The following is a 26342-nucleotide window of genomic DNA, read 5'->3' as shown; positions in this document are numbered from 1 at the left end:
AGATCTCTTGGCACAACTTGGTGAGCACATCCAGGGCAGCATCTGTTAGCTGAAATATGTCAATTGGTATACCATCTATTCCTGGAGCCTTATTTTTTTGCTGTTTCCTTCAAAGCAGCTTGAACTTCTTCCTTCATCACCATAGGCTCTTGCTCAAATTTTATCATTAAATGAAATAACAACAAATAGAATGTTTTTATCCTTTTGTAATGAACAGTTCAGATTCATATCTGTTTAAATTTACATAAATAACTTTTGTGTTTGTTGATTGCCTTTGAGTTGAGCATGATTCATCATTATCCTATGAACAAAAGGCCTGAAACCCCTCTGCAACCATCAATATTTATCAAAGTTTATAGAGTTTTTGGACGCATGATATTTAGGAAGTGGATGCCACTCCTTTTAGAATAAATAAAAACTATTAGGTGTTAAATCAAAGGACTGAGATTTGCATGGAGGAGGAAGCAAGGGTGAGAGGAAAAATCTCTTTTAATAAGTTTCATTAATATATTTTGTTGGATGTCCTTGTGAACTTTCATGAAAAATATATAATGCCTTTCTTAAATTATATATAAACCTTTTTTTTTGGAACAGAAAATTGTAAACATACAGTGATTCCAATTCTTCTTACACATAGTGTAATATCTTTAATTAATTTTGTTCTTAGATCCATATTTATTCCCTTGGAATGACATTGTACTGGGGAGCTGATCATGAAGTACCTCAGAGCCAAGTAAGTAAATAATGTTTGCTATAAGTTTTTATTGTTGTATAACTTTATACATTTTATAAAACTCTTAAATCTATTTGTATATAGTCTACAAGGAGGTGGCTATTCAAATCAGTAACACAAAATTTCAGAATGAAGTAATAAAACACAAAAGACATTTTTTAAATATTCTTATAAAAGCAGTCAGATGTAGTTGTGTTTTTAAAAATTATGTCATGGGGAAAAGGAATGTACTTTATTTCTTCTAATTAAATGATAATGAGAGGAATTCTAAATATCCTTGATAATTCAGTCTTGTATAATGAGATACTTTTATTGGTACAAAACCACAGGAATTGGTTTTCTTTTGCTTAGTACAATAGAACAATTCATCAGTTTTGTCTCTTTCTACTTTAAAATTGTCTTTTCCTGTCCTTGTAGCAGTTGTTATTGTTATGTGCTGTCAAGTTGGAGCCAACTCACAGCTGTAATTTACATGAGAGGAAATGTCCCACCTTTCTCATGTGGAGCAGCTGGTGGATTTGAACTGCTTGATTTGAGTTGGCAATGTAGCTCTTATCTCTAGACCAACAGGGCTCCCTTTCCCTATAGCAGCAGATACAAATGTGAAATTAACAATTTGAAATTTTAGGCTGTGGTGATTTTTGAACCACTTCTGCCTTTATAAAAACTTCTTGCATTTCATCTTCTAAAAGAATTGAATCTTAAAGATCCACTAAAATTGTTGTTGCTTGCATTCATGTCAAGCACAACTCATGGCGGCCTGATGAACTAAAGGCCTGAGGCCCCTCTACAACTATGGACATTTATCAAAGTTCATAGAATTTCCAGAGGCATGTTGTTTAGGAAGTGGATGAAACTCCAGTTTCCAATTATGTTAAGGAGGTGTGGGGTTTTTTTCAATTATTATTTTCTACTATTATAGTAATAAGATAATTTTAAAAAATAAAATACCTTAAAACAAAATTTATAATATAGATGATTAGATTTCATTTCACCTTAGACTGAAGCAGCAGCAAGCATTTGAGGTATTTATTCTATAATTTAAACATCTTAAGATCTGTGAATAATAAAAGACATTTTTGGACTTGGTTTGATATTACTTTACATTGTAAAAACTACCGAACATTTCTTTTTCTTCTCTCATTTAGTTCTATAAATATAAAGGGAGAAAATGAAAATAATATTAGAAATACTTGTATCAAATCTATTTTGTAGCCTAACTATATCTAAAATGTGATCACTGACTGTAATTAGAACTCTGTTCTGGTAACTGGAAAGTCTATATAAATAATATTTAAATTGAAGGGGAAATATAAATGTTTACTTGTAATTTGAGATAAAAAAATGATTATAATTTTGGATGGTCTAGTTCTGTCAAGTCATTTCAAGCTTTTTAGCAACCCTGTAGAATACAATAGACGTTCCTCTAGTGTTTCCAGGGTTTTAAGTATTTATGGAAGCAGATTGAAACATCTTTCTCCAGCAAAGGAGCTACCAGGTTTGAACCATGGAATTTTCAGTTAGCAGGCAATACCACATACCTTGTTTCAGACACCATACTAGTTATTACGAGCATGATGGCCCTTGCTTGCAGAGCCATTGGAGGTTACAACAAAACCCAGTCAAAACACAGTACAGTAAATGTATTTGTTTATCTTACTTCAAAAAGAAAACTTTTGCATCTTCTGGTGTTAATTATTTTGGAGCATAAAAGAATAAAATGCAGTTAATGAGATAAGGATGGACAACCTCTTCCTGTGCAGTTACTGCCTCTGAAAACCAATGGGAGGGTCAGCTGTGGGTCACTTTCTACTAGATGACACACAGTAACAACAACATATGTAGTTCATATATCTGCTAATATTTGAAAGATCTTTGGTGTGATTCGTGTGATTCTTGCTGGCTTCGCTCATAGTGGACAAGAAAATTTACTACATTTATTAATATCACTCTCCTTTCCTTTATATTCAGCCTATCAAGCTTGGAGACCATCTCAACAGCATATTGCTTGGCATGTGTGAGGATGTCATTTACGCTCGGGTTTCTGTCCGGACCGTCCTCGATGCCTGCAGTGCCCACATTAGGAACACCAATTGTGCACCTTCATTTTCCTACGTGAAGCAGCTGGTAAAACTGGTTCTGGGAAATCTTTCTGGGGTGAGCTACAGTTCCAATTGGTAAATATAAACTATGTTTTAAAATTCAGGGAGAATATCACAAAGATAGTTTCTTAGCGAAGACTGGGAAATGGAGTTTGGATTTCTTATTCTTTATTCTAATGTACTTAATATTTAGAAGTCTGTTGTTTCCTAGACCTTGCGAGTTTTTGCTTTTAGATTTTGACTCCTGAAAATATTACAGAATCCTTCCAAGTTAGAGCTAGAAATGTTTGCTCTTTCTTACATCATTTTAAATCTTTTCCTAATGGGCTTTTGGCATGTGGTTTTTCTCTTGTGGGTACCCTGAGTAACATTCACCCATGTCACACAATGACTTGGGTTATGAAAATATTTAAATATACTTTCTGTTACTTTATTCCTACGTCTTAGTCACTCACTTAGATCCTTTACTCTTCTCCCAGCCCTGCCCACTTTCTCTTAACACTGGAAAGTGATACATGTTTGAATTCCTCCCAGATTGCCCAAGACTCAAATTCTTTCCTTTTTTTCTCTTTCTGTACATACAAATAATCCCAAGAATAGTCAGCTTTGTCTTAAGCTATTTCTATACCATTCACCCAGTTGGGAGGCCCATGTTTATCTGATCTGAGTTTAAACTGCCTTTACTCTTTAGAGTTATGATGCCCTTAATCGCCGTTTTTTGGTGAACTGCATATTTGCCACTGTCATATAATGTTCTTGCTGGCTTCCTTTTTGTTCTTCATATCTAGGGTTTAGTATCACTGGCTTAACTTGGATGCTTTATGACTCCCAGTAGGATAGCCAAACTCTACATGCTTTGCCTAGTGATAAGAAACAGATCTCAGAAATCTTCCCAACAAGGAGTTTGTAAACTGCATCAAGTCTTTGAGATGAACTAATGGAGGGAAATATAAGAAGTTTTCACATGTGGTACAGGCTGAAAGAATGAGGTTCTTGACTGCCCTTTGCTCTTTGTCAACTAAGCAGCTCTGCTTTTATGTGATTAATTTGTTTATGTATCAATATACAGGTTTTAAAACCAAAAATAATACTACCAAAAATCTGTGGCAGTACATTGTGACCAGCATTTCCCATATACTATTAAATATGTTTTTTGTTAAAAAAGAAAAAGAAAAAAATCTATGACTGAATAAGCTTGATAAAAAAATCACTTGAAGAAAACGAAATGTATTTTCAACTGCAGAACTTGCCAGAAACTAGAAAATATTATTCTATATTATTAATTGTTAAATAGTTACATAGGCAGATGAGATCTTTCCATTATTTACTCATTCCCAGAGACCTTTATACAGATACCAAACATGAATGTTCTGTAGAACTCCCTGTGAGCAATGTTTGCGTTTACTATATTTTTAAAAATATTTTTATTTATTTTTTTTTTCCTTTCTTATTGTGTACTGTTTTTTTTTCTATAATTATATTTTATTAATTTTCATAAACATTTACAGAGATTTTGGGCTTCCACTCATTCATTGTTGCACTATTCTCTCTACCCTCCTCCCAGTTTGTTCTTGTCCAAATGCCACAGTGCTTGTCAAAGCCAGTTCTGATTAATCTTCTTTGTCAGTGTATCCTTTGCCATTCCCTATCACTCCTGTTGAGTCTGATCTGACTGGCATAGGAGGAGATTGACCCTCCTTCTCCAGCGGAGCATCTGGTGGATTCAAACAGCAGGCCTTTGGGATTGCAGTGTAGCTTCTTGCCTTTAGGCCACCAGAGCTCTCTGCTATCCTTGTTTTATATGCAAAGAAGTGGAGGCCCAAATGGTTCATAGTATTTAAATTTCCTGGTGCCTTGGTGGCATCATGTGTAGTCTATTGGACTGCTCTCCAATAGGTCAGCCAGCAGTTTAAGTCCAAGGGAGAAAGAGGGACAGTCTGCCCTGGGAAGCCTGGGAAACTCAATGAAGAGTAGTTCATCTTGATAACAGTGGGATTTGGGTTTGTCTTCATTTATCTAGAAATCTTTCTACTGCACCGTTCTCCCATTGCCATGGATTGATTTCCTTTAGGTTTTTCAAGGGCTATAAATCTTGATGAGGAAAGACTGCCTATCTTTTTCTAGAAGAGTGGCTGTTGGATTTGAACTGTTGACCTTTTGGTTAGAGTTACACCATCAGGATGCCTTTTATAACATGACTATTCTGAAACATCTGCACTATTTGTTCATTTCATTCAAATCATCAAAGTGTTAGAAATGGGATTTTTTTTATCCCTCATTTCTCCATGAAAACACTCATCTATGAAAGTATCCATCTAATACCTATCTATGCTAAATAAATGATCTCCATTTTAGCAGCTAAGTTCATTAAAAGCTTAAAACCAAGCTCAACTGCTGGCAGATAAGTGCTGACTCATGGCAAGCCTCAGTCCAGTTTCCAGGGATGCAGATCTTTGTGAGAGGAGACCACTCATCTTCCGGCAGATCGGCTGGTGCATTCAGAGGACATTCTGGTTAGGAATCCAACACATACTACACCACCAGGCCTCAACAGAGGTTTTTTGAGTATTTATTGACATTTGTTTAACTCTAAAATACAAATAAGGGCTTTTAAAAGTAGTAAGTCTTTTAAAAGCTATGACAATTTGAGAGGAAAAGATCCAAGTTCATACTTCAATGAAAAGATAACTCATTTGAACTAGATTGTATGGGACAGATAAAACACATTGTCTAGGCAAAGGGAAACGATCTAGGATTAGTGAGGTACAATGAGAAAACAGAGTAAATTTGTAGATTAGTAATCAGTCTGGATTGGGTTGTGCTGTGGGCTTGTTTATTGTGAGAAAAGAATAGCAGAATCAGTTGGATGCAGAGTATAAAAAGCCGTCTCATCATTTACACAGACTCATGTTTAGTTTAGCATACTATAGTATTTTTAGTTAATTATAGTTAATGGTTGTATTGCTCTTTCTGGTCTTCTGGACAGAAGTAGCTCCAGGTAATATCATTTTGTATGTGTTTATTTTGTGTCAGATACAGTCCTCAGTGGTTTGTATGCGTTATCACTTTTATTCATTTTAACAACCAAAGGTTAAAAGGAATGCATTTTTTCCTTTAGTTTTAGATGTGATGAAAATAAGTCTGAATTAGCAAAGATTCAAAGGCCATAGGCCAGGTTACTTGTCCTGGGTTTTCCACTGATTTATGTTTTGTAATAACTTTAACATAAATTTTGTCATGCTGCTAACTAAAAGGCACATGGTTCAAATCCACCAGCTGCTTCACTGGAGAAAAATGGGCAATCATCTATGTGCTTTACTACCTCTGAAACCCTCAGCTGTGGTCGGTTCTGACTTGATAGTACTTAACTACAACAATAAGATAGAAATAATAAATTATGTCAATCACTCATTTTACTGAGCTACTAAAGAAAAATTATTTTATTATAGATGAGCTGCTTGAAGATCCTTAGATGTTTCCTGCCATTTGTCCTTTTACTTGTAATACAAAAAACCCAAATCACGCCTGTTGCCATCAAGTCAATTCCAGTTCATAATGATCCTATAGGACAGAATTGCTTCCTGTATTTTCCTTCTGCAGAGCTACTGGTAGATATGAAGCCCCAGCCTTTTGGTTACACTCCACTGCCAGCACTCCTTGTATCTGTATTATGGTGGGTGTTGTTATTAGGTGCCGTCGAGTTGTAGACAACTCATAGCTACCCTACAAAGAAAAGACCTGGGCACTGTTCATAGAGTTTCATAGAGGCAAGCCATTTCAGAAGTGGATGCCACTCCTACTTCTGGGCTTGGTTTAGTTGGGAAGCTCCAGCAAACATTGTCCACCATGGGTACTAATTATCACAGTTGGCACATCAGTGTCACAGTGTTTAGCATGACAGCAACCACGAGTTACCTCTGTACAGCAATGCACAGACCAGTGCTATACCACCCAGAAGAATGTTTGACAAAAAACCAATTTGAACCAGATCTGATGGCCACAGATTAAAATTATCCACCTTGGGCTTGGTAGCATAACTTTCTGTCCACTGGGCCAGCATAGCTCTCTCTATGTCATTTTTGTTATTGTTGTTAGGTGTTTTTGAGTCCTAGATGACTCATAGCAACCCTACGAACGAAAGACCCGAGCACTGTTCATAGAATTTCTGGAGGCAAGCCATTTTGGAAGTGGATGCCACTCCTGCTTCCAAGCTTGTTTTAATTGGGAAGCTTTCAATTATGGTAGAATAATAATAATAATCTGCCAAATGTGGCTGTTTTGAGGAGTATATAAAATAATATATGTAAAGTGCTTTAAGCTAGTGGTTGGCATGTATTAACTGCTCAATAAGTATTACTTACGATTCTTAGTAGTACTGCAGGGACTCTCAAGGAAACAGGATATTCTCTCTTCACTTAGAGTGCAATCTGGGCTAATAATTATTTATTAAATTTCAATGATGATATTATTCCACAAATACCTTCATTCAAGTCTTCTTATAGGTAGAAAAGATTATGCTAAAGCCTTGAGTATGCTATTTTAGACTTGAGGTTTTAATACATACTAAAATGAATTTCCTCCTAATTATAGAGGAATATTAAAATATGTATACAAATATAAAGATGTGTGAATGCTCTTGGTACCAGATTTTATCTTTTGTCACTTTTCCCTTCTAGTTATTTATCAAGGTCTTTCCTTTAATTGGTCAGCTGAATAAACCCAGTGTTTTAACTTTTCATCTCTTTGAATTTAGAGTCTGACCAATTTGACATGTTTCCTTTTAAATAAGTATTTTTGCTAATGTTATTAAAACTTTAAGACTAAACATTTGTACTGTAAAGGAATATTGATTTGAATTTAATTTTCACCTTCTGATGTAGTAATTTTATTTAAAGATTCAGCATTTCTCAATTGTAATTTCTGATAGGCAAAATCTGGAAAATAAGTTTTGAAACCACTTTGAAGACACAATTTCAAATCAATACCCTCTTTGCAAAGTTGCAGTCATGAAAAATCTTTGTTATCTGAGAATGTGGTTTACAAATTATATTCTAACTTGAGATAAAAGTAGTTCCTAATCAGGAGTTAAAAAAGAGTACATCGTTTACTCTTTCCAGATGGAATTTATTTTAAAACTATTGGAATCTGAGAAACTTTATTCCCAGAACAGTAGATTATTTTTTGATGACTTTCTTACATTTTAACTTTCTAGAAATTGACTGGCCCCAACTGACCTACATAAGTGTTGTTTTTTTTTTTTACAAGAATACAAATTTATACTAGGATGTGCTTGCTACCTAATCCTTAATGCTCTCTCCTCCACATTTGTGTAACTAGTGTCACTCTGGGGACATGTACCATGAGAACTAATAGAAGGTTCTTTTTCAAACTTTATTTTTTATTACCTGCTTCCAGACAGACCAGCTTTCCCGAAGCAGTGACCCAAAACCTGATCGGAGCCAGGCTATTCGAGACCGATTGAGGGGGAAAGGATTACCAACAGGTGAGAGTCTATTTGTAGAGAATTCCAGGTTTGACTTTAATGTCATTTTTCTGTTGTCATTTATGAAGTATGAAGTCATACTTACCTGGCTTTGGGGATAAGGCACCGATAGAAACATGGGAATAAATCTACTTGCATTATATAGAAAATAATATATTAGAACTCACTCCATATATCATTTCTCTTTCCATTCTTGTAAAATTAGCAATAATATAATTTGATAATTTTTATCATAATTTTTTATCTTAAAAATATGTCTAAAACATACCAAATAAAGCATGACACACGTAAAACAAGTTTCAGAAAACAGTATGTTTTTCTACAAACTGATACTTTCTAGTCTATATTTTTTTTCTCTTTTTGATGTGAATTACAACCCACCAACTTGATTTTACAACCAGTTTCATAACCTTCAGTTATCAAATCTTTCAATAAAAACAAAGCAACAAAAAAAATTCTTCCATGGTCACCTTATACCCATGGCGCCCCTCCACTTGTTTACAAAGTTACAGCTCTTTAGTGGAGGAGACTGCCTCTTTTTCCTCCTACAGAAATAGTTGGTGGTTTCAAATTGATGACTTTTTAGTTCATAGCCCAACACTTAGCCTGTTTTGCTACCTGGACTCCTTAAATACTGCAATAGTTTATCATTTTTTACTCAGTAAATAAAAATTGATAAATAATAGTATTATTGGCCAATAGCATTAGATAATCATGGGAGTTTTATGATAATTATGAAGTCCTACAATAACTGTTTAATTGACTTTTCAAAAAGAAATGATTAGAAATTGCAAACACAAGTGGATAATGAAAATCTTAACTTTTTCATTGTTAGCTTTCAAGCTTGGTTTAGGAATTTTACTGTTTTCTCATGAAACTAGATTGACAGTTATTAGAATCTACACAAAATATGGATAGAACATCTCATTGTGTTAGGGCAATTAAATGTAAAGAATGCTTAATATAACATATTCTAATTAATATAACCTAGTAGAATTGATTACACTGTTAAGATTTAATTAGTCATATAGTGATGATACAGCTTTCTTATTTTGAAACCTATAGAAAGTTCTCATTGTAAAAACTAAATTTATATACTCATCTGGACCAAACATTTACAGAATTCGAAACTCATGCCTGAGAAGGAAAAATTAGCTCTAAACAAGTGTATTGTTTATCTTGAGGAGACTAGTGAAAGCAGTAGAATAATTTCTAATGGAGTGAGTCTGTAATCATACACAATTTGGTGTCTGTTTTGGTGGTTTCGTTTTACTTACTGTGAAAAAGTGACTTTTCTGGAACTGTATCTAAGCTGTGGTTATAGTAAATTTATGTTCGGATCAGATTTTCCAATGCATGTTATGACTTAACATCTAGGCCAAAAAGAATCAAGGCAGAGGCTTTGTTTGAATTCTTGTTTACAGTACTTTGAAGGTGATTTTTTTAAAAGCACTTTAACACTCTCTTGAAAGCATTTCTTTGCCATATTTATAACTCTCTAAGATAGATGCATATTCTTCTTGTAAGTAAAAATCCATTTACCTTAGTTGGAATTATAGTGGAATTCGTACTGTGTGATTATGCTAATCATATATGGTATACTATTCTTCCTAAGAATGGCAATTTGATAATGCATCAAAGTTTCCGTCTTCCATTTTAGAATTGAATGATAGGATATTATAAATGAAAAGCAATCACAAGCTAAAAAACCTCTTTTTCAAGTAAACCCATTGAACTCTTAGGACATGTCAGACTTAGAGAATCTGATTTCCGTTTAGTTCCTTTCTCTCTTCTTGCCCCTCTCTCTTTCATTTTCCTTTTGCTTATTCTCTCTCAAACTTGTTTTTAGAGGTCCTTTTTGTAATCTGTCTTCTTGAACTGCCCTTTGAAATCACCTTTTCAGCTCTTATACTGGGGCAACTCTTTCCTTGGTTTTGGTTTTTCGATGCTTTATTGCAATCTTCAGAGATTCTTCTAACATCCTTTTTAGTTATTTTTCCTTCTCTCTTTGTGATGACCTTTTCCTCTCTCTTCATGGATGATATCTTTGATGTCAGCTCATCTTTCTTCAATCATTGGTGTTCGATGCTTCAAAGCTATTTTTAAATGATTTTGAAGTTCACCTAGAAAAGACGCAAGATCATCTTTTTGTTTTCAGGGACTTGTTTTCATTTTCTTCAACCTCAGTTTGGACTTCTTCACATGAGTAAGTGATGGTTTCTTCTACAGGCAGCCCCCCTGGTCTGGTTTAGACTGCTGATTCTGAACTTTTCCATTTGTTTCTTCCACAGATGTAGTCAGTGTGATTCCTGTGCAGTCCATATATGATGTCTATGTGTAAAGTCGATGTTTTTATTTTTTAAAAAAGGTATTTGTGATGAATAAATTATTGAATGTACTAAACCCGATCATTCTATTTCCAGTCTTATTTCTGTCACTAAGCCCATACTTTGCAACAACCATTCCTTCTTCATTGTTTCCTATTTTTGTATTCCAGCCACCAGTTATCATTAATGCATCTTGATTGAATGTTTGGTCAATTTCAGACTGTAAAATTTAGTAAAAATCTTCAGTTTCTTCTTCTTTGGCTTTAGCTATAAGTGGTGTATTTGAATAATAATAGTATTACCAGACTTCCTTGTGTACAAATGGATAATATTCATAATATTGTACCTCAAGATAGAACTTAAATTGTCTTTTTACATATGAATACAACATCATCTTTCTTCTGTTTTTCATTCCTGGCACATACCATGTGGTTGATTCAAAATGGCCAAAGCCTATCCATCTCACCTCACTAATTCCTAGAATGTAGAATGTCAATGTTCATGCATTCTATTTAATTTTTCACATACCATATTTTGACTCTTAAACTATGTTTCCAGCTGCTTCTCATATTTATTGACTTACAGTCTGAGCTTTACCTTTCATACTATAAAGACCCTTATTCCTCTGTTATTCATAGGGTTTTCATAGGTTTGCTATCTAACAAGAGGATGGTCAATTCTGCTTCCTCCTCTGTTTTAAACTGAGAGCTCTGTTAAAACTTGTCCACCATGAGTAAACTTTCTGGCATGTGACACACTGGTGGCACAGCTTTCAGCATCACAACAACCCACAAGTTACCATAGTACATCAAACTGACAGACAAGTCCTGTACTAATAAGATAAATGATAAGCAAGCAAGAATATAGATACTTAAACTTTAATTAGCAATATGCAGATTGCTTCCCCAGTACAACATACTTACAGGTAAGTCTCCCTGCTTAGGAGACTCACATCAAAATTCCAGGCACCAGATGTATGGGAAGCAAAGCAAAGTATTATAATAGAACATGCAAAATGATGGAATTGGTGAATAAAAAGGGAAGAAGTTGCTCAGCATTTATCAAGTTGAAAGAACTAAAAAACAAATTCAAGCCTTGAGTTGTAATTCTGAGAGAATGCATGGGCAAAATCTTGAATGATCAGGAAGCATCAAAAGAAGATGGAGGAAATATGTAAAATTATTGTACTACAAAGAATTGGCCAACACTGAAATATTTCAGAAAGTACCATATGATTAAGAGCCAATGGTAATAAAGGAAGAAGTTCAAGCTGGAATGAAAGTAGTGGCATAAAAATTAGGCCCCAGAAATCAAAGGGATGCTAGTTGGCACTGACAAGTTTCAACTAACAGATATAGCCTTGGATGTGCTCGCCAGTCTGTGCTAGGAAATTTGGAGGACAGCTCCCTAGCTGATTGACTGAAAGAGATCCATATTTTTTGTTTCCATTGCAAAGAAGGATGATCCAACAGAATGTGGAAATTATCAAACAATATCATTAATAGCACATGTGAGCAAAATATTGCTGAAAATCATGTAAAAAGTGCTACAACAGTGCATAAACAGATAACTATCAGAAATTCAAACTGGATTTAGAAGGCCTTGGCATTAGGGATATCATTGATGTCAGATGATCCTGGCTGAAAGCAAGCAATACCAGAAGAATGTCTATTTGTGCTTTATTGACTGTGCGCATTTGACTGTATGGACCATAAAAAATTATGTCTAACAAGGGAAGAACGGGAGTCCTAAAACACTTAATTGTCAACATGAAAAATCTATACCTAGGCTAAGAATCAGTTGTGCAAACAGAGCAAGGTGGTCATGGTTTAAAATTAAGAAAAGTTTGTACCTGTGTTGTATCCTTTCTTGATATCCAACCTGTATGCAGATAAAAAGAATCAAGGTGCTGGACTCTATGAAGAAAAATATGGCATCAGAATCAGAAGAAGACTCATCACTAGCCTATGTTATGCAGATGACACAACCTTGCTTGCTGAAGGTGAAGAGAACTTAAAGCACTTCCTTCAGAAGATCAAAGAATACAGCCATCAATATGGATTGCATTTCAATGTCAAGAAAACAATTATCTCAACATTGGACCAGTAGGGAACATCATGATAGATAGAGAAAATATTGAAACTGTCAGCAACTTCATCTTACTTCAACATCCTTGGTATAAGCAGTCAAGGGATTAGGAGACATTTTGTACTGGGAAAGTCTCCATTTGGTCACCTCTGCAAATTATTGAGGAGTAGTAATGTAAGTTTAAAGAATATGATGTGCCTGATTTAGACCATGGTCTTTTTAAACACTTGCTATGCATTTGAGAGCTGACAGGTGAATAAGGAAGATGGAAGACAATTTGATGCCTTGCAGTGTGGTGTTGAAGAAGAGTTTGAACATCCCATAAACTGTCTAAAGAACAAACAGATATGTCTTTGGGAGGGTGCAATCAGAATATTCCTTGGAGATAGAGATGATAAAGCTTTGTGTCACATACTTTGGGCATGTTGCTAAAAGTTGCTGTTCCTTGGAAAGGGACATCATGCTTGGAAAGGTGGAGGGTCACCAAAAGAGAGAAGACCCTTAACCAGATGTATTGACACAATGACTGCAGCAATGGGCTCAACTATGTCAGAGATTATGAAGAAGACACAGGATAGGACACCATTCAGAACTATTGTTCATAGGGTCCCAGTGTGTTGACTCGATGGCACCTAACAACATTATCATTTACCACTAAGTTGTCATAATATAGGATTGAAATTTGCTTACTAGTTTGTGACGATGATTTTGAAACCGAAAATGTTACTAATTAGTCATTTTAAGGAGTAGTTTACTATTCTCTGAAAAGAAAATAATATTTCTGTATATATGGACTCTTATTCTATCTTATTCTATCCGTATCTGTTATGGGCATATAGAAAAGAAAAAATAGTCCCTACCATATTTAGTTTACTATTTTTTTAAGATTGCAAAATATAGACATAGTTTCTATTATATTACTTTTTGTGATTCAGACTGATTTTATTGCAGGAAGTACAGCTGGGGTGCTCCTTAGAAGCAAGAACAGTGAAACTTTTTCTTACATATTTTGAGCATGTTTTCAGTAAGGGTCAGGCTTTGCAAAAGACATTTGGAAGGGTGTTTGGAAGGGTGGAGTGCTAGAGAAGTGGAAGAATACCTTCAACAAGATGAATTGACTCAGTGACTGTAACAGTGGGCTCTAGTGTGTTGGAGATGCTGAAGATGGTGCAGGATAGGACAAGGTTCATAGCTCTTGTTCATAGATACTATGACCTTCAGTAGAATCCTAGCCACAGCATCAAATAAGATTAAGAGAGTCCTGGTAGCATAATGGTTAATGTACTTGACTACTAATTGAAAGGTTGCAATTTGCACTCACCAACTGCTCTGTGGGAGAAAAGATTTCCACCTCTAAAGATCACAGCCTAGGAAACCCTATATAGAGGAAATCTACTTTTTGTCGTCTGTAGTTGCACATCCTAAATAGAAGCTTATTTACGTCATTTACACATACATACAAAAGTGTATTTTTATGTCTTAAATACAAGTTAAGCTCTCTGGTCAATTAGATCCTAAGAATAAATAAAATTTATTGTTAGTGGCTGTGGCATTGGAACCAACTCATAACTGACCCCCTGAGTGTCTGGTGGATTCAAACCTCTTGCTTTTGGGGTTACCAGTGAAACTCCTTACCCACTTGGGCCACCAAAGGCCCTATATTGAATATATTGATTTTACAAATACTTGATAAGGACTATTGACCACACTGCTGTATGAGATAGGGTATAATAAAGCATTGGGGCTTGTAGAAGGGCTCTGGTGGCTGAGTGAGTAAGCAATTGCACTACTCACCCAAAGGCAAGGCTTGTGAAGCCACCAGCTTTCCGAGGGAGAGATTTGGACAATTTCTTCCCATGTGATTTGCAGCCTCTAAAAGTACATAGGAGTTGATTGCAACTTCATACCATATAACAACAAAAACAAAGTTTGTAATGTAATATATTAATGCAATTTAATTTTCAATGGTTTATTTACTTATATATCCAAGTTGTATGGACACTAAGGAAAAAAAATAAGCTACAGTTGATCATAATTTCTCAAGTTATTAAGTTATTATAATATAAAAAAAGTTTTAAATCAAATAATGGAACAGCCTTTTATTCTTTATTTTCTTTTTATAATATTAGTAGAATAGATCATTGTTATTATCTAATAAATGAAAATTCTTAAAACCAGAAGACTGTCTAAAGACAAATGATCAAGGATTAACTGTAATAATTTTTAAAAGTTAGCAGAGAAATTCTTGAATAAAATGTCCATTGATTTTATTTTCAGATGGTCATTTGTCTTTATTAAAGAATGATGTCTTCCTTGTTTCTAAAATCAACAGAATTAGCAAGAAGTTAGAATTCGTCACTCAGGACAAATAAAACTATGTTTATATTTGAAATAGGAAGGATTAGAAGTCCTTAAAAGAACAATGTTGTTGTATGTGTCTGTGACTCATAGTGACCCTATGTACAACATCCCTAAACCCTGCTCTATCCTGTGCCAATCTCACTGTCTCAAACACACCTACCCCCATTAACCTAGTCACTAATCAGTCTACCTCATAGAGGGTCTTCCTCTCCTGCGCTGTCCCTCCATCCTTCCAAGTATGACGTCCCTCTCCAAAGACTGGTTCCTCCTTGCAACATATCCAAAGTATGTCAGATTAAGTTTTAGAATCCTTGCCTCCAAGGAACAGCCTAGTTTACCCTTCTGTAGCACAAACTTGTTTGTTTTCTTAGCAGTCTGTGATATATTCAATACTCTTTTCCAGCACCACAGCTCAAAGGCATCACTTCTCCTTCTATCCTCCCTAGTCATTGTCGAGCTCTCTGAAAGCATAGCAAGTGATTACAAAGACCAGGGCCTGTATCAGGTGCACCTTAGTCTCCAGAGGGCCATCATTGCTCTTCAGTACTTTGGAGAGGTCTCTAACAGCAGACTTTCCCATTGAAGTACCTCTTTTAATTTCCTGGCTGCTGGTGCCAAGAGTGTTGATTGTGGAGCCAAGCAAACTAAAGCTGTGAACAATCTCAACCTCTTCACCATCTATCATTATACTTCCAGTTGGCTGAGTGGTGATAATCTTTGTTTTCTTTATGTTGAGCCTCAATAGTCCTTGACCTTCTGCTGCAAGTGCTTGAGGTCCTCCTCAGTTTGAGCAAGCAGGGTTGTGTTATCTGCATAATGCAGATTGTTACAGAACAGATTATCTATATGCAGAACATTTTTTCCGGGAGGCTGGGCTATATGAGAAGAAATGTGACATCAGGACTGGAGGAAGAAAAGAACAATAAGTTTGTTTATTTCAATTAAAATGGAAGAAGTGTTCTCAGGCTTACTTATCCTTCCTTTCCCCAAGAATACTGCACAACACCTCTTTCAATTTACATTTCAACTTGACTAAAGCTGTTACATAACTCGGCCTCAAAAAATAAGAAATTAAGATAAACTTACTAACTATAGCCATTACCAGGCAGAAGCAGCAGACAAAAAATAGTATAATTATTGCCATCGAGTCGAACACAACTCATAGCGACCCTATGAACAAAAGACCTGAAGCCTTTCTATAACTATCATCATTTATCAGAGCTCATAGAGTTCCCAAGAAGCTTGTTGTTTAGGAATTGGATGCCATTCCTGCTTCCAAAATCGTATAACAGCGACATAAAATTTAGTCTCATTGTCATCAACTCTACACTAGAATAAAAATGTCATAATTTTTTTTTATGCAAAATTTTTTCTTTCTGTTACAACAGTATTGATTTTTGAATGAGGCTCATGCTTAATTTCAATGGTCACTCCTAACCAAGCAGCTTTTCCTGCTGCAAGTATGTCTTTTAAGGCAAACCAACCTAAAACCTTTATGTACTGATTGATAGCCATACCATAGTTATTTAGACTCCTGAGTATAGTTCTGAGTAAAAAATACTTGGTTTTTTTGTGTGGTTTTGTGTTTTGGCAGTGAGATACAGAATTAAAAGGAGAGAATGTAATGAGTAATACCTTTTATGTAAAGTTATTTGGTTGTTTAACATTTAAAAATTAAAATTTTCATCTACACCAAATGACCTTAAAAGGTCTCTGTGCATATCTTGGAGATCTGTCACAAAAGCTAAGGCCTAAACTAGTGCGCTGTCTGCCCCCACTTTGTTATCTAATACTGTTAATACTGATAAAACAGCTTCCCTAAGCAGAAAGAAATCAAACATTTCCTGCCAAGCTTAAGGTGGAAACCTACACCAGATCAGATCAGCATGATAGTGCTTCAGAACTTGGGTGTATTGATAATATCAAGTTTCTTTTTTATATACTCAGATACTTTTATGAGGCCAGATGGGGAACCAGGGAGTTACTTTTAATGCTGAGATGTCATTTTGAAGTTAAGTTCTAGAGATGTTGTGAATTTTGGAATATATGAATTTTGGAGGAGAAAAGATGAATGAGGATAATTAATTAGAGATAATATTAACATATTATCAATTTAGTTAAAACAAATTGTACTTTACAAGAAATATTTTTAACTTAAATAAATGGACTATTTTCATTAAAGAGTTTCTGTGGTTTAAAAATCTCTCTTATCCCTAGCTTTTTAAAGTATATATTTTTTTACCCATTTAGTTTTAGCAAGCTTTACATTTTTTCAAGAGAACAATATATATGGTTCCATTTTTTTAAATCAAGCCCCTAAAATTATATGAAATGTAATATCTTCTGTAAACTCTCTCTGTACTCAAAACCTCAACAAGAAGCTGGGGAGGGGGGGAATAAAATCACAGTCTCTATGTATTCTATTTTTAGTATTGTGGTAATTTTATTATAAATAAATCTAAAACTTTACTAAGATTTTTTTAATTTTAACCTCTATTTTAATTATTCTCAAACTTTAGAATTTTCAGTAGGTAATTTTACATTTAGGAACACTTAAAAGCAATAGAAATGCAAAACTTGGATATTTGTTGTCTTCTTTCAAAGACCTCCATAACATTTAGTTAATTTATCCCATCTTCTCTGAAAAGAAAGAATATTACAATTATATTTTTATACATGGATTGAGTCAGGAAAATAGAAAATAAGTATAAATTAAAGCTTTAAAAATTGTATAGTCAATCCATTTGACAAGAATTCCTTGGGATCTATTTTATCAGAATCTGAAAATGCAAAAAGAAGTGAGACGTAGACCTTTCTTCAGTTATTTCCTTGGCCAGGAGGATGAGAAGGTCAATCAGAACAGTTACAGATAGTTTTAACATAAGAAGGCAGATGTTTTCATAACAACAAGAAGACACTATTATTTAAAAATACCAGCAAGTGACTCATGGTGGACAGGATTCTATGAAGCTTTCACACTAAAACAGACTAGTATCAGTGTCCTAAAATTAACTAATTAAAACTTTATTAATCCCAGTCAATTATTGTCTGATAGATACAGTTCTGGAATACAGCTCTGTGATTGGAAGGCAGTATACACTCACTACAAAAATAGGAAAAATATGTCATAAAAGCTTCTGGAGATGCATCATGCAATTTATCTTCTTTAATGGTAAATCTGGCTGCTGAGGGTTAATAGTGCGATATGGGAAGTAGAAGTTATGAGACCATTCCCTGCAGTGATCTAGATTATAAGCATGGGTTTGTGGTTAAGTGCCGCCGAGTCGCAGGCGACTCATAGCGATCCTGTGAAGGAGAGTCCTCGATTCTTGGGTGCCTTTCATCCTCTCTCCAGGTTCATAGTGTTTCTGGAGGCAAGCAATTATGGAAGTGGATGCCACTCCTCCTTCCAAATAAGCATAGTAGATAAGAAGAATTTGGCAGGGAAACTCCTGTTTTCTTGGTGTAATATGAGACAAGAATCATCCACCAAAAGAAAGATGAGATTTAAGATGGGAAATTTGAAAGATGAGGAAGGTACTCAACATTTACTAAATAAATGGATTTTATCAGAAAGCATACTATTATGGCTGTGAATTTGTTGTTGTTTAATGCGGTCGAGTCGTAGACGACTCATAGCGACCCTATGAACAAACAGCCTGAGCACTGTTCGTACATAGAGTTTCCGGAGGCAAGCCATTTCGGAAGTGGACGCCGCTCCTGCTTCCAGGCTTGATTTAGTCGGGAAGCTCCAGCCAACACTGTCCACCATGGGTGCCCATTACCACGATTGGCACATCACTGTCACAGTCTTCAGCATCACAGCAACCACGAGTTACCTCTGTACAGCAATGCACAGTCCAGTGCTATACCACCTAGAAGAATGTTTGACAGGAAGACAATTTGAACTTTAATAGAAGACAATTTGAGCCATAATATTATGGCTGTGAATTTGTAGTATTACCAAATCCCTCTTGCTTGATTCTATCCAGTAAATATTGACTACTTATTAATATCTCTTTCAATGTCATTGCCACTGAGTCAAAACTGACTTTGTAGTTGACCTCCCAGTGAATTTTCTGAGAGTATGAATAGCAAGGGAAGAGATTGTTGCCATTTTTCTCATGGACTGACTAGTGGACTCATCCAGCAGAGAGGTGCAAGTTTTGGGTTAGCAACCCAACTCCCCTGTGAAATATCACCAGACCAGCAACTCAGGTTGTTGATAAACAGTGCAGTAAAAGAAGGCAGAAAATCCAGTTTAGCATGCCTGTTTTAGGGGAAGCCTGTCTCTGTTGATTCCAGAGGAAGACCCTTATCTTAGACTAGCTTCTGCTCCCAGGCAGTCATCACGGAGCTTAGCATCTCTCTTCTTCCATGTCTGATTTTTCCCCCCCTTATCTCAAATGAGGCAGACTCAAAACACATCCTACACTCATGAAGATAGAAAAGGTTGTTGTTGTTGTTGTTGTTGTGTGCAATCGAGTCTGGATCTGACCCATAGGTGACCCTCCCTCGCATTTAATTGCAGAGGAGGAGAATGCCTGTCCTCCCTTTGAGCAGCTGGCAGCTGATGGATTTGAACAAAGATTACCCTTTCCTAAATGGGTATTGAGTTTAGAATTTACAACACATTTTATGAGAATACAATTCAGTCTCTTCATTGGCTTTTCCAAATTCAAGGTTTTCCCACAAGCAAAACATACTCATCATATACCACATCATCTCAGAAGTCCAGTCAGAACTCTCCAAGATCAGTCTAAAATCTCATTATCAAAAGCATCTGACATGAAATCGGAGTGTCTTTCATTTAGAAATTAAAACTTTCTCTTCGTTTTTGAGCCTGTGGAATATTGTTGTTGTTATGTGCCATCAAGTCGCTTGCAAGCAGACGCAAGTGATTGGAATGTGGAATGTCAGGAGCATGAGTGGAGAGGAGACAGAAACTGTCAACAGCTTCATCATGCTTGGATCTACAATTATCACCCTTGGTATGAGCAGTCAGGAAATAAGGAGACACATTGCACTGGGAAAGTTTGCAGTTAGGGACATTTCCAAATTATTGAGGAGTGGTGATGTCAGTTTGAAGACTAATGTGTCTCTGATTTAGGCCATAGTCTTTCCAATTGCTAGCTATGCATCTGAGAGCTAGACAGTGAATAAGGATGACAGAAAAAGAACTGACACCTTTGAACTGTGGTGTTGGAGAAGAGCACTGAACATCACATGGACACCTAAGAGAATGAACAGATATGTCTTGGAGAGGATGCAGCCAGAGTGCTCTTTGGAGGTTTCACCTCACATATTTTGGACATATTGCTAGAAGATTCTGTTCCTTGGAGAAGGACATGATATTGGGAAGGGTGGAGAGTTGGTGAAGGAGAGGAAGGCCCTCAGCCAGGTGACTATATACGGTGACTGCTGCAATGGGCTCTTGTGTGTCGAGAAGTGTGAGGGTGGTGCAGGATAGAGCCGAGTTCAGATCTGTTGTTCATAGTATTACTATGAGTAGTGCTCACCTCAACAGCACCTAACAACAACAACAGCAACAAGAAAGAAATGGAATGCATAAATATTGACATACGAGGTATTGGCAAAATGAGATGGAGTGACATGAGACATTTTCAGTCAGATGGTCATATCAAAGATGAAAAAGTGAGGAGAAATGAAATTTCACAGTTTAAAAAGTTATTTTTAGATCCATCTTGAAATACAATGTAGTGAGTGACAAGATTATAACCACACACATACAAGGACGTCCAGTGAATATAACTATCATTTAAATATAGATCAAAAACTAGAGCCAAAGAAGATAAAATAGGAGATTTTGACCAACTTTTGCAGTCAGAAATCGATCTAACATGCAATCAAGATGCATTAATCATAATGGGTGACTGGATTTCAAAAGTTGGGAACAGAGAAGAAGGACCAGTAGTTGTGGAATATAGACAAGGAAAAGGCTCAGTAGTTGTGGAATATAGACACAAATTATTTCCAAAGTGCAGTGATGGAACTAATAAAATGTAGGCTTTTTCATTACAAATGGGAAGAAATGGAGGAAAAGAAGGGATACCAGGCACTAAGCAAGTCCCCAAACCAGTAGAACAATTTACATTAGCTCTTAAGGCATGAAAATAATCCTCTGTTCTCTGAAATCATATGGGAAATGGTCACAATTTCTAAGGCACTCTAGTGGTGTAGCAGTAAAGAGTTGCACTGCCAACCCAAAGGCACATGGTTCAAATCCACCAGCTGCTCTGCAGCAGAAAAATGGATGATCATGTCTTTTCCAATTTATTGCATCTGAAAACCCACCGTAGGGTTGCCTATGAGTCAGATCCAACTCCACAGTATGTAACAATAACTCCATATTCTGGGTGTTCGCACCCCCACCTTTTGGTACCAAAAATTCTGTCTTCTTTAGTTACTTAGTGCTACTATACTAGAAATACCACAAATGAATGGTTTTAACCAACTAAAATTTATTTTCTCGCACTTTAGCAGGCTGGAAGTCCAACTTCAGAGTGCTGATTCTAGGGGAAGGTTTTTTCCTTTTCCTCTGTCAGTTCAGAAGAAAGATCTTTGTCTTTGAGTTTCTGCAGCTTCCTATGGCTTAAAACCTTCCCCCCCTCATTTCTTCCTACTTTCTTGCTTTAATTTCTTTCATATTTCAAAAGAGATGGGCTCAAGGCACATTATACATTAATCCTCTTTATTAACAAAATAAAGTCAACTCAATTCCCAGATAGGATTATAACCACCAAAATGTTGTTGTTGCATGCCATCAAGTCAGCACCGACCCGCCTGACGCTCTAGTGGGTTTTCAGAGGCAGTTAATCATACAGGTGGAGATTGCCCATCCTCCCACAGAGCAGCTGATGGATTCGAACCTTGTGTCTTTGGAATTTCTGCACAGCTTCTTATCACTAGGCTACGACCAGAAGTTAAAATTTGTAGTATGTGTTGAGAGGGTAAGGGAGGCACAGATAACAGTTCAATTCATAACAGTATTATAAATTTTTAAGATCGTAATTAAGTTCTTTTTTTCCATCTTGTCAATAAAATTTTATATTGATGAGTTTCATAATGTTATTTAGGAATGTAACTTACTCAAAAAATACTATCATACAGACAACTGTTTTCAAATTAGATCATAAGTTAGAGCCTATGATCATTCAACTGGTGAGATGTGTATTATTTCTCAGTGTCATTTATATGTGAGGCTTTAAGTATTTATATTATTTTTATTTGCACCAGAAATAGAGCAATGCTCAGGGAGAAGAAGTGCAAGAAAATCATAAAGAATCTAATTCTCAAATAAGATATTTTGGCTTTTAATGGGTTAACTTTTCTTAAGGTAAAATTTGTGGACATAAAATGAAATTTTATACTTTTTAGCCTGATGAATTAAAAAAGCCAATTGACCTCTTCAAAATAAATGAATAAGCAGTTTATTATCACTAGGAAAGTTTTGGTTACTATTTTATATAGCAAGTAGGTAATAAAAAAGAGAGTTCAGAGAGTATGGGAAATTTCCAGTGTTTATGAACTTTAAGAGAAGTAACTTTAAAATCTTTTTCTGCTTCTCTTTTTTCAGTGTTAGGACCAAATATATGCTTTTTGTAATTAAGCTCATGATAAACAAACCTGTTTTCCAGGTGGACATTCTGGTGTGTAACAAATTAATTTACCAACTCCTGGATTTAAAATTTAGATTTTTTTTTACTGATTTTTAAATACATCAGGGACTAGAGAATTAGTACTTTATTCCCCCTGACAAGTATGGATGCATTATGTTCTCGAGGGAAAGCTACTCTTTTAGTTTATGATAGTCTACTATGGATGGAAATAGTTTCTTGCCCTACATTTTAAACAAATACAAGCAAATTATTTGGAAACGTATATAATCATACTTAAATTAAAAACATAAAAAACAACACAACCTTTGGTGCTTAAATATTCCTAATACCACCATCTTTTTACCTCATCCAGAACTTAATCCATCCCTTATTTTTTCTCCAAGCATGTTTTGAATAAAAGACCACATGTACCAGTTTTATACTGAATTTTAGTACATTGCTTGCTTGTTCAGAAATTAATGGAATGCATTATATATTCTGTTACTGAAAACCATTTCATCTATGATTAATTATCCTATAGAACTGGATAGTATCAGCAATATTTATTTATTTTTAAAATTAAATAACTTTTATGAACTCATTATTGTTCAAAAAAGTAATTTCAGTATCAGTCATTTTATTAGATAAGAGATTAAACTTTGAAAGTTACACAAACATAGTATCTTTTTCCATCAGTGCTGCCGCCATTCCATTTCATGTCTGATCATTCATTTAAACAGTTATTACCACTTGCGCTGTCAATAGTGAGATTGACACTCCGGTTTATTTTCTAAAAAGTTGGTGCATACATGATAGATTCTTATCATTCCAGGAAGAAGCTCTACTTCTGATGTACTAGACATACACAAGTCTCCATTCTCTCATCAGACCTTTCTTAACAAAGGGCTTAGTAAATCTATGGGATTTCTGTCGATGAGAGATACACAAGATGAGGAAGATTATCTCAAGGACATTTCATCAGATAATAATTCTGGACATGAAGATTCTGAAAATACCTGCTCTTCTTACCAGTTTAAAACTAGTACCGAAAAAAAAGTTACCTCAAGCGTACTTCCCAAGAAGAAGAAGAGTTGGGCTTCCTCCATGGACTTGCTTTGCACGACCGACAGAGACTCCTCTTCTGGAGAAACTGGCAGATACCAGCGCTGCCTGTCTGAGGCAGTAACTGCACAGACTTCAACTACTCCTAGGAAAAAGGAATCAAGATACTCAGATGGAAGCATAGCTTTGGATATCTTCGGCCCTCAGAAAATGGACTCAATATACCACACGCGAGAATTGCCCACTTCCTCAGCAATATCAAGTGCTTTGGACAGAATCAGAGAGAGACAGAAGAAACTTCAGATTCTGAGAAAAGCCATGAATGTAGAAGGTTAGTAACTTTATGTGTGTCTGACAGAGCGGTCACAACTTTAAAAACCGTATGAAGCAGTTGTACTCTGCACATTTGTGGTCACTAAATGGATTAGACTTGACAGACAGCTAACATCTCAGAAATTAAACTATGGTGAATAAAATATAAAGGAGTTCTAAATTGTTATTTTCTCAACAGTAGGAGCTATGTTTCCTTTTTTGAATCCTCAGCACCATCTATCATGTGCTGTCTAGTGGGAGGCTTCAGTAAGTGGCTGATTGGCAGAAGAAAGAAACTGCTTGGTAGAATAGTGTGGTGCTGCAAGAGTGGGTCCCAAACCACTGACTTTAACACTTTGGGGTCATGACTCTTGGGGATTATAACTTGATTGGGAATGAATTTTTTAATCTATATTTTTAAGATGAATAATTTATGAACTTTGAAGTCCAAGTGTAGATTTTAATTCGTTACTTCATTTAATCACCTTCTAAGCTTTACTTTATTATTGATCACTCCAAGCCTCAGTTATTCCAGCTTTAAAATGGGTTTAAGACATGTAGATTAATTAGTTAATAAATGTGAGATGATTAACAATTTATTACATTATTAACATGAGAAATAGAAATTCTTATAAATAAGAAGTTATTATTTGAAGGCAAAGCAACTGTTTCAGAAATACCTGATTCACACAGAAAATTCATTAAATTGAATGGAATAAAATGATCTTTTAGAAATTTGGTTAGAAATTGACTTAGTTATAGATAGATAGATAGATGAATAAATAGTATCAGGAGGAAAATTTTTAGTAAATTATGCTTTTGAAAAGAATCATTTTACAACTGCCCTGTACATTCTAAACAAATCTGGGATGTAATTGATTAAATGGAACCTTAAGAGACTTTCCAAGGTCAAAAAGTCAAAAAGGTAATATTCAAAAGGACATTCAAGGTCAAATTAGTCTTTAAGGTGATAGTTTTTAAAGTCCTGTTATGAAGGTTTTTTCCATTAAGTTTCATATAGTCAGGCACTACAACATACCTGTTATGCTTGATTTCTAGTAAAAGAAACTTTGACCTTTTTTCTTTTTTAGTTCAGGAATTGTAATTCATTAATACTATGAAACTGTAGAGAAAAATTGAGTATTTATAACTACTTTTATGAGTTTCTTTATAACATGTCTTTTTAACAACTTTTAAAGAAATTACTCTCTAATATAATTCTGGAGCTCTGGTGGCATAGAGGCAAGAAGCTGGGCTGCATCCTGAAGGCACACAGTTCGAGGCCATCAGCTGCTCCATGGGAGAAGGATGGGCCATTTTCTCTCTTGTGATTAACTTCCTCTGAAAACCCTCCAGAGGGTTTGTACCACCACCAACAAAATAGTTCTATATATCTTTGGTCTATAAACGCTCAAAGACACAGTATGTAAGTTTAGGAACCTGTTGTATGCAAAATTTCACTTTTAAACTATAGTAAGGGCTTGGAGATGTGATAGCAGAGAGTCTTTTCTGTACTGTAAAAAAAGAGAGAGGGGAGAAGGAGAAAAAAAACCCTCAAAACCTTTACCTTTTTAGAAGTTACATTCATGTCTACATAGTATTGCACGTCAAGTACTTTGCATAACAGTAATGATTTAGTCTGGCCTTATTGTGAGCATAAGTTTGGCAACTTTCTACAAACCTTTAGTGTACAGAAATATTGATTATTGTGCAAAAACAAAGTAAAAACTCAATAATTCAAATAGGTAATTTTAATAGTCTTAAGAAGGTAAATAGTGAAGACACAGAGTAATCAAAAAGACTATTTTGAACTTCTAAAAGTTGGAGTAAGTCTTTTGACATGAAGATGAAAATAAGACTATACTTCCTGATGCTGTCATACGTGCTCTGGTTTGAAAATGACTTTAATAAATTCACAAGGATTTTGGGTTAGTGAAGTTGGGAGGTATTTGGGGGGTTTTGCATGGTTTTTTAAATTTGTTCTTTTTTAATCACTGTTGAGTCTCAGTTTGAGAGTTTAACAGGAAAAAAACCCAACCACTAAATGAACCATTGATGAAAATATATTTAATCTGTTATCATACAGAAAAAAATAGTCTAATTCCAGTTAAAGAATTTTTTTTATAATTTTTTATTTTTTATTTTTTTTTTATCGAGGTTTTGGATTTCCATTCATTCATTGCCACAATTTTCTCCCTTCCCACCCCTCCCCACCAGCTCGCTTCCCCCTCCGAA

General features: G+C 35.3%; 1 protein-coding gene across 1 annotated transcript in view; it reads left to right on the top strand.

Annotated features, from left to right (window-relative positions):
* Window positions 1–26342, top strand: part of PTPN13 (protein tyrosine phosphatase, non-receptor type 13 (APO-1/CD95 (Fas)-associated phosphatase)) — a 209859-nt gene that overhangs the window by 36113 nt on the left and 147404 nt on the right. Inside the window, exons 3-6 of the mRNA XM_006885322.1 lie at window positions 668–733; window positions 2705–2890; window positions 8251–8338; window positions 23566–24126. Coding sequence (XP_006885384.1) covers window positions 668–733; window positions 2705–2890; window positions 8251–8338; window positions 23566–24126 — 901 coding nt within the window. The remainder of the gene's footprint in view (window positions 1–667; window positions 734–2704; window positions 2891–8250; window positions 8339–23565; window positions 24127–26342) is intronic.

The sequence above is a fragment of the Elephantulus edwardii genome, unplaced genomic scaffold, assembly GCF_000299155.1.
Source record: "Elephantulus edwardii isolate Elephantulus edwardi_28Jun2011 unplaced genomic scaffold, EleEdw1.0 scaffold00042, whole genome shotgun sequence".
Taxonomy (NCBI): Eukaryota; Metazoa; Chordata; class Mammalia; order Macroscelidea; family Macroscelididae; genus Elephantulus; species Elephantulus edwardii.
This window is presented reverse-complemented; position numbering and strand designations above follow the sequence as displayed.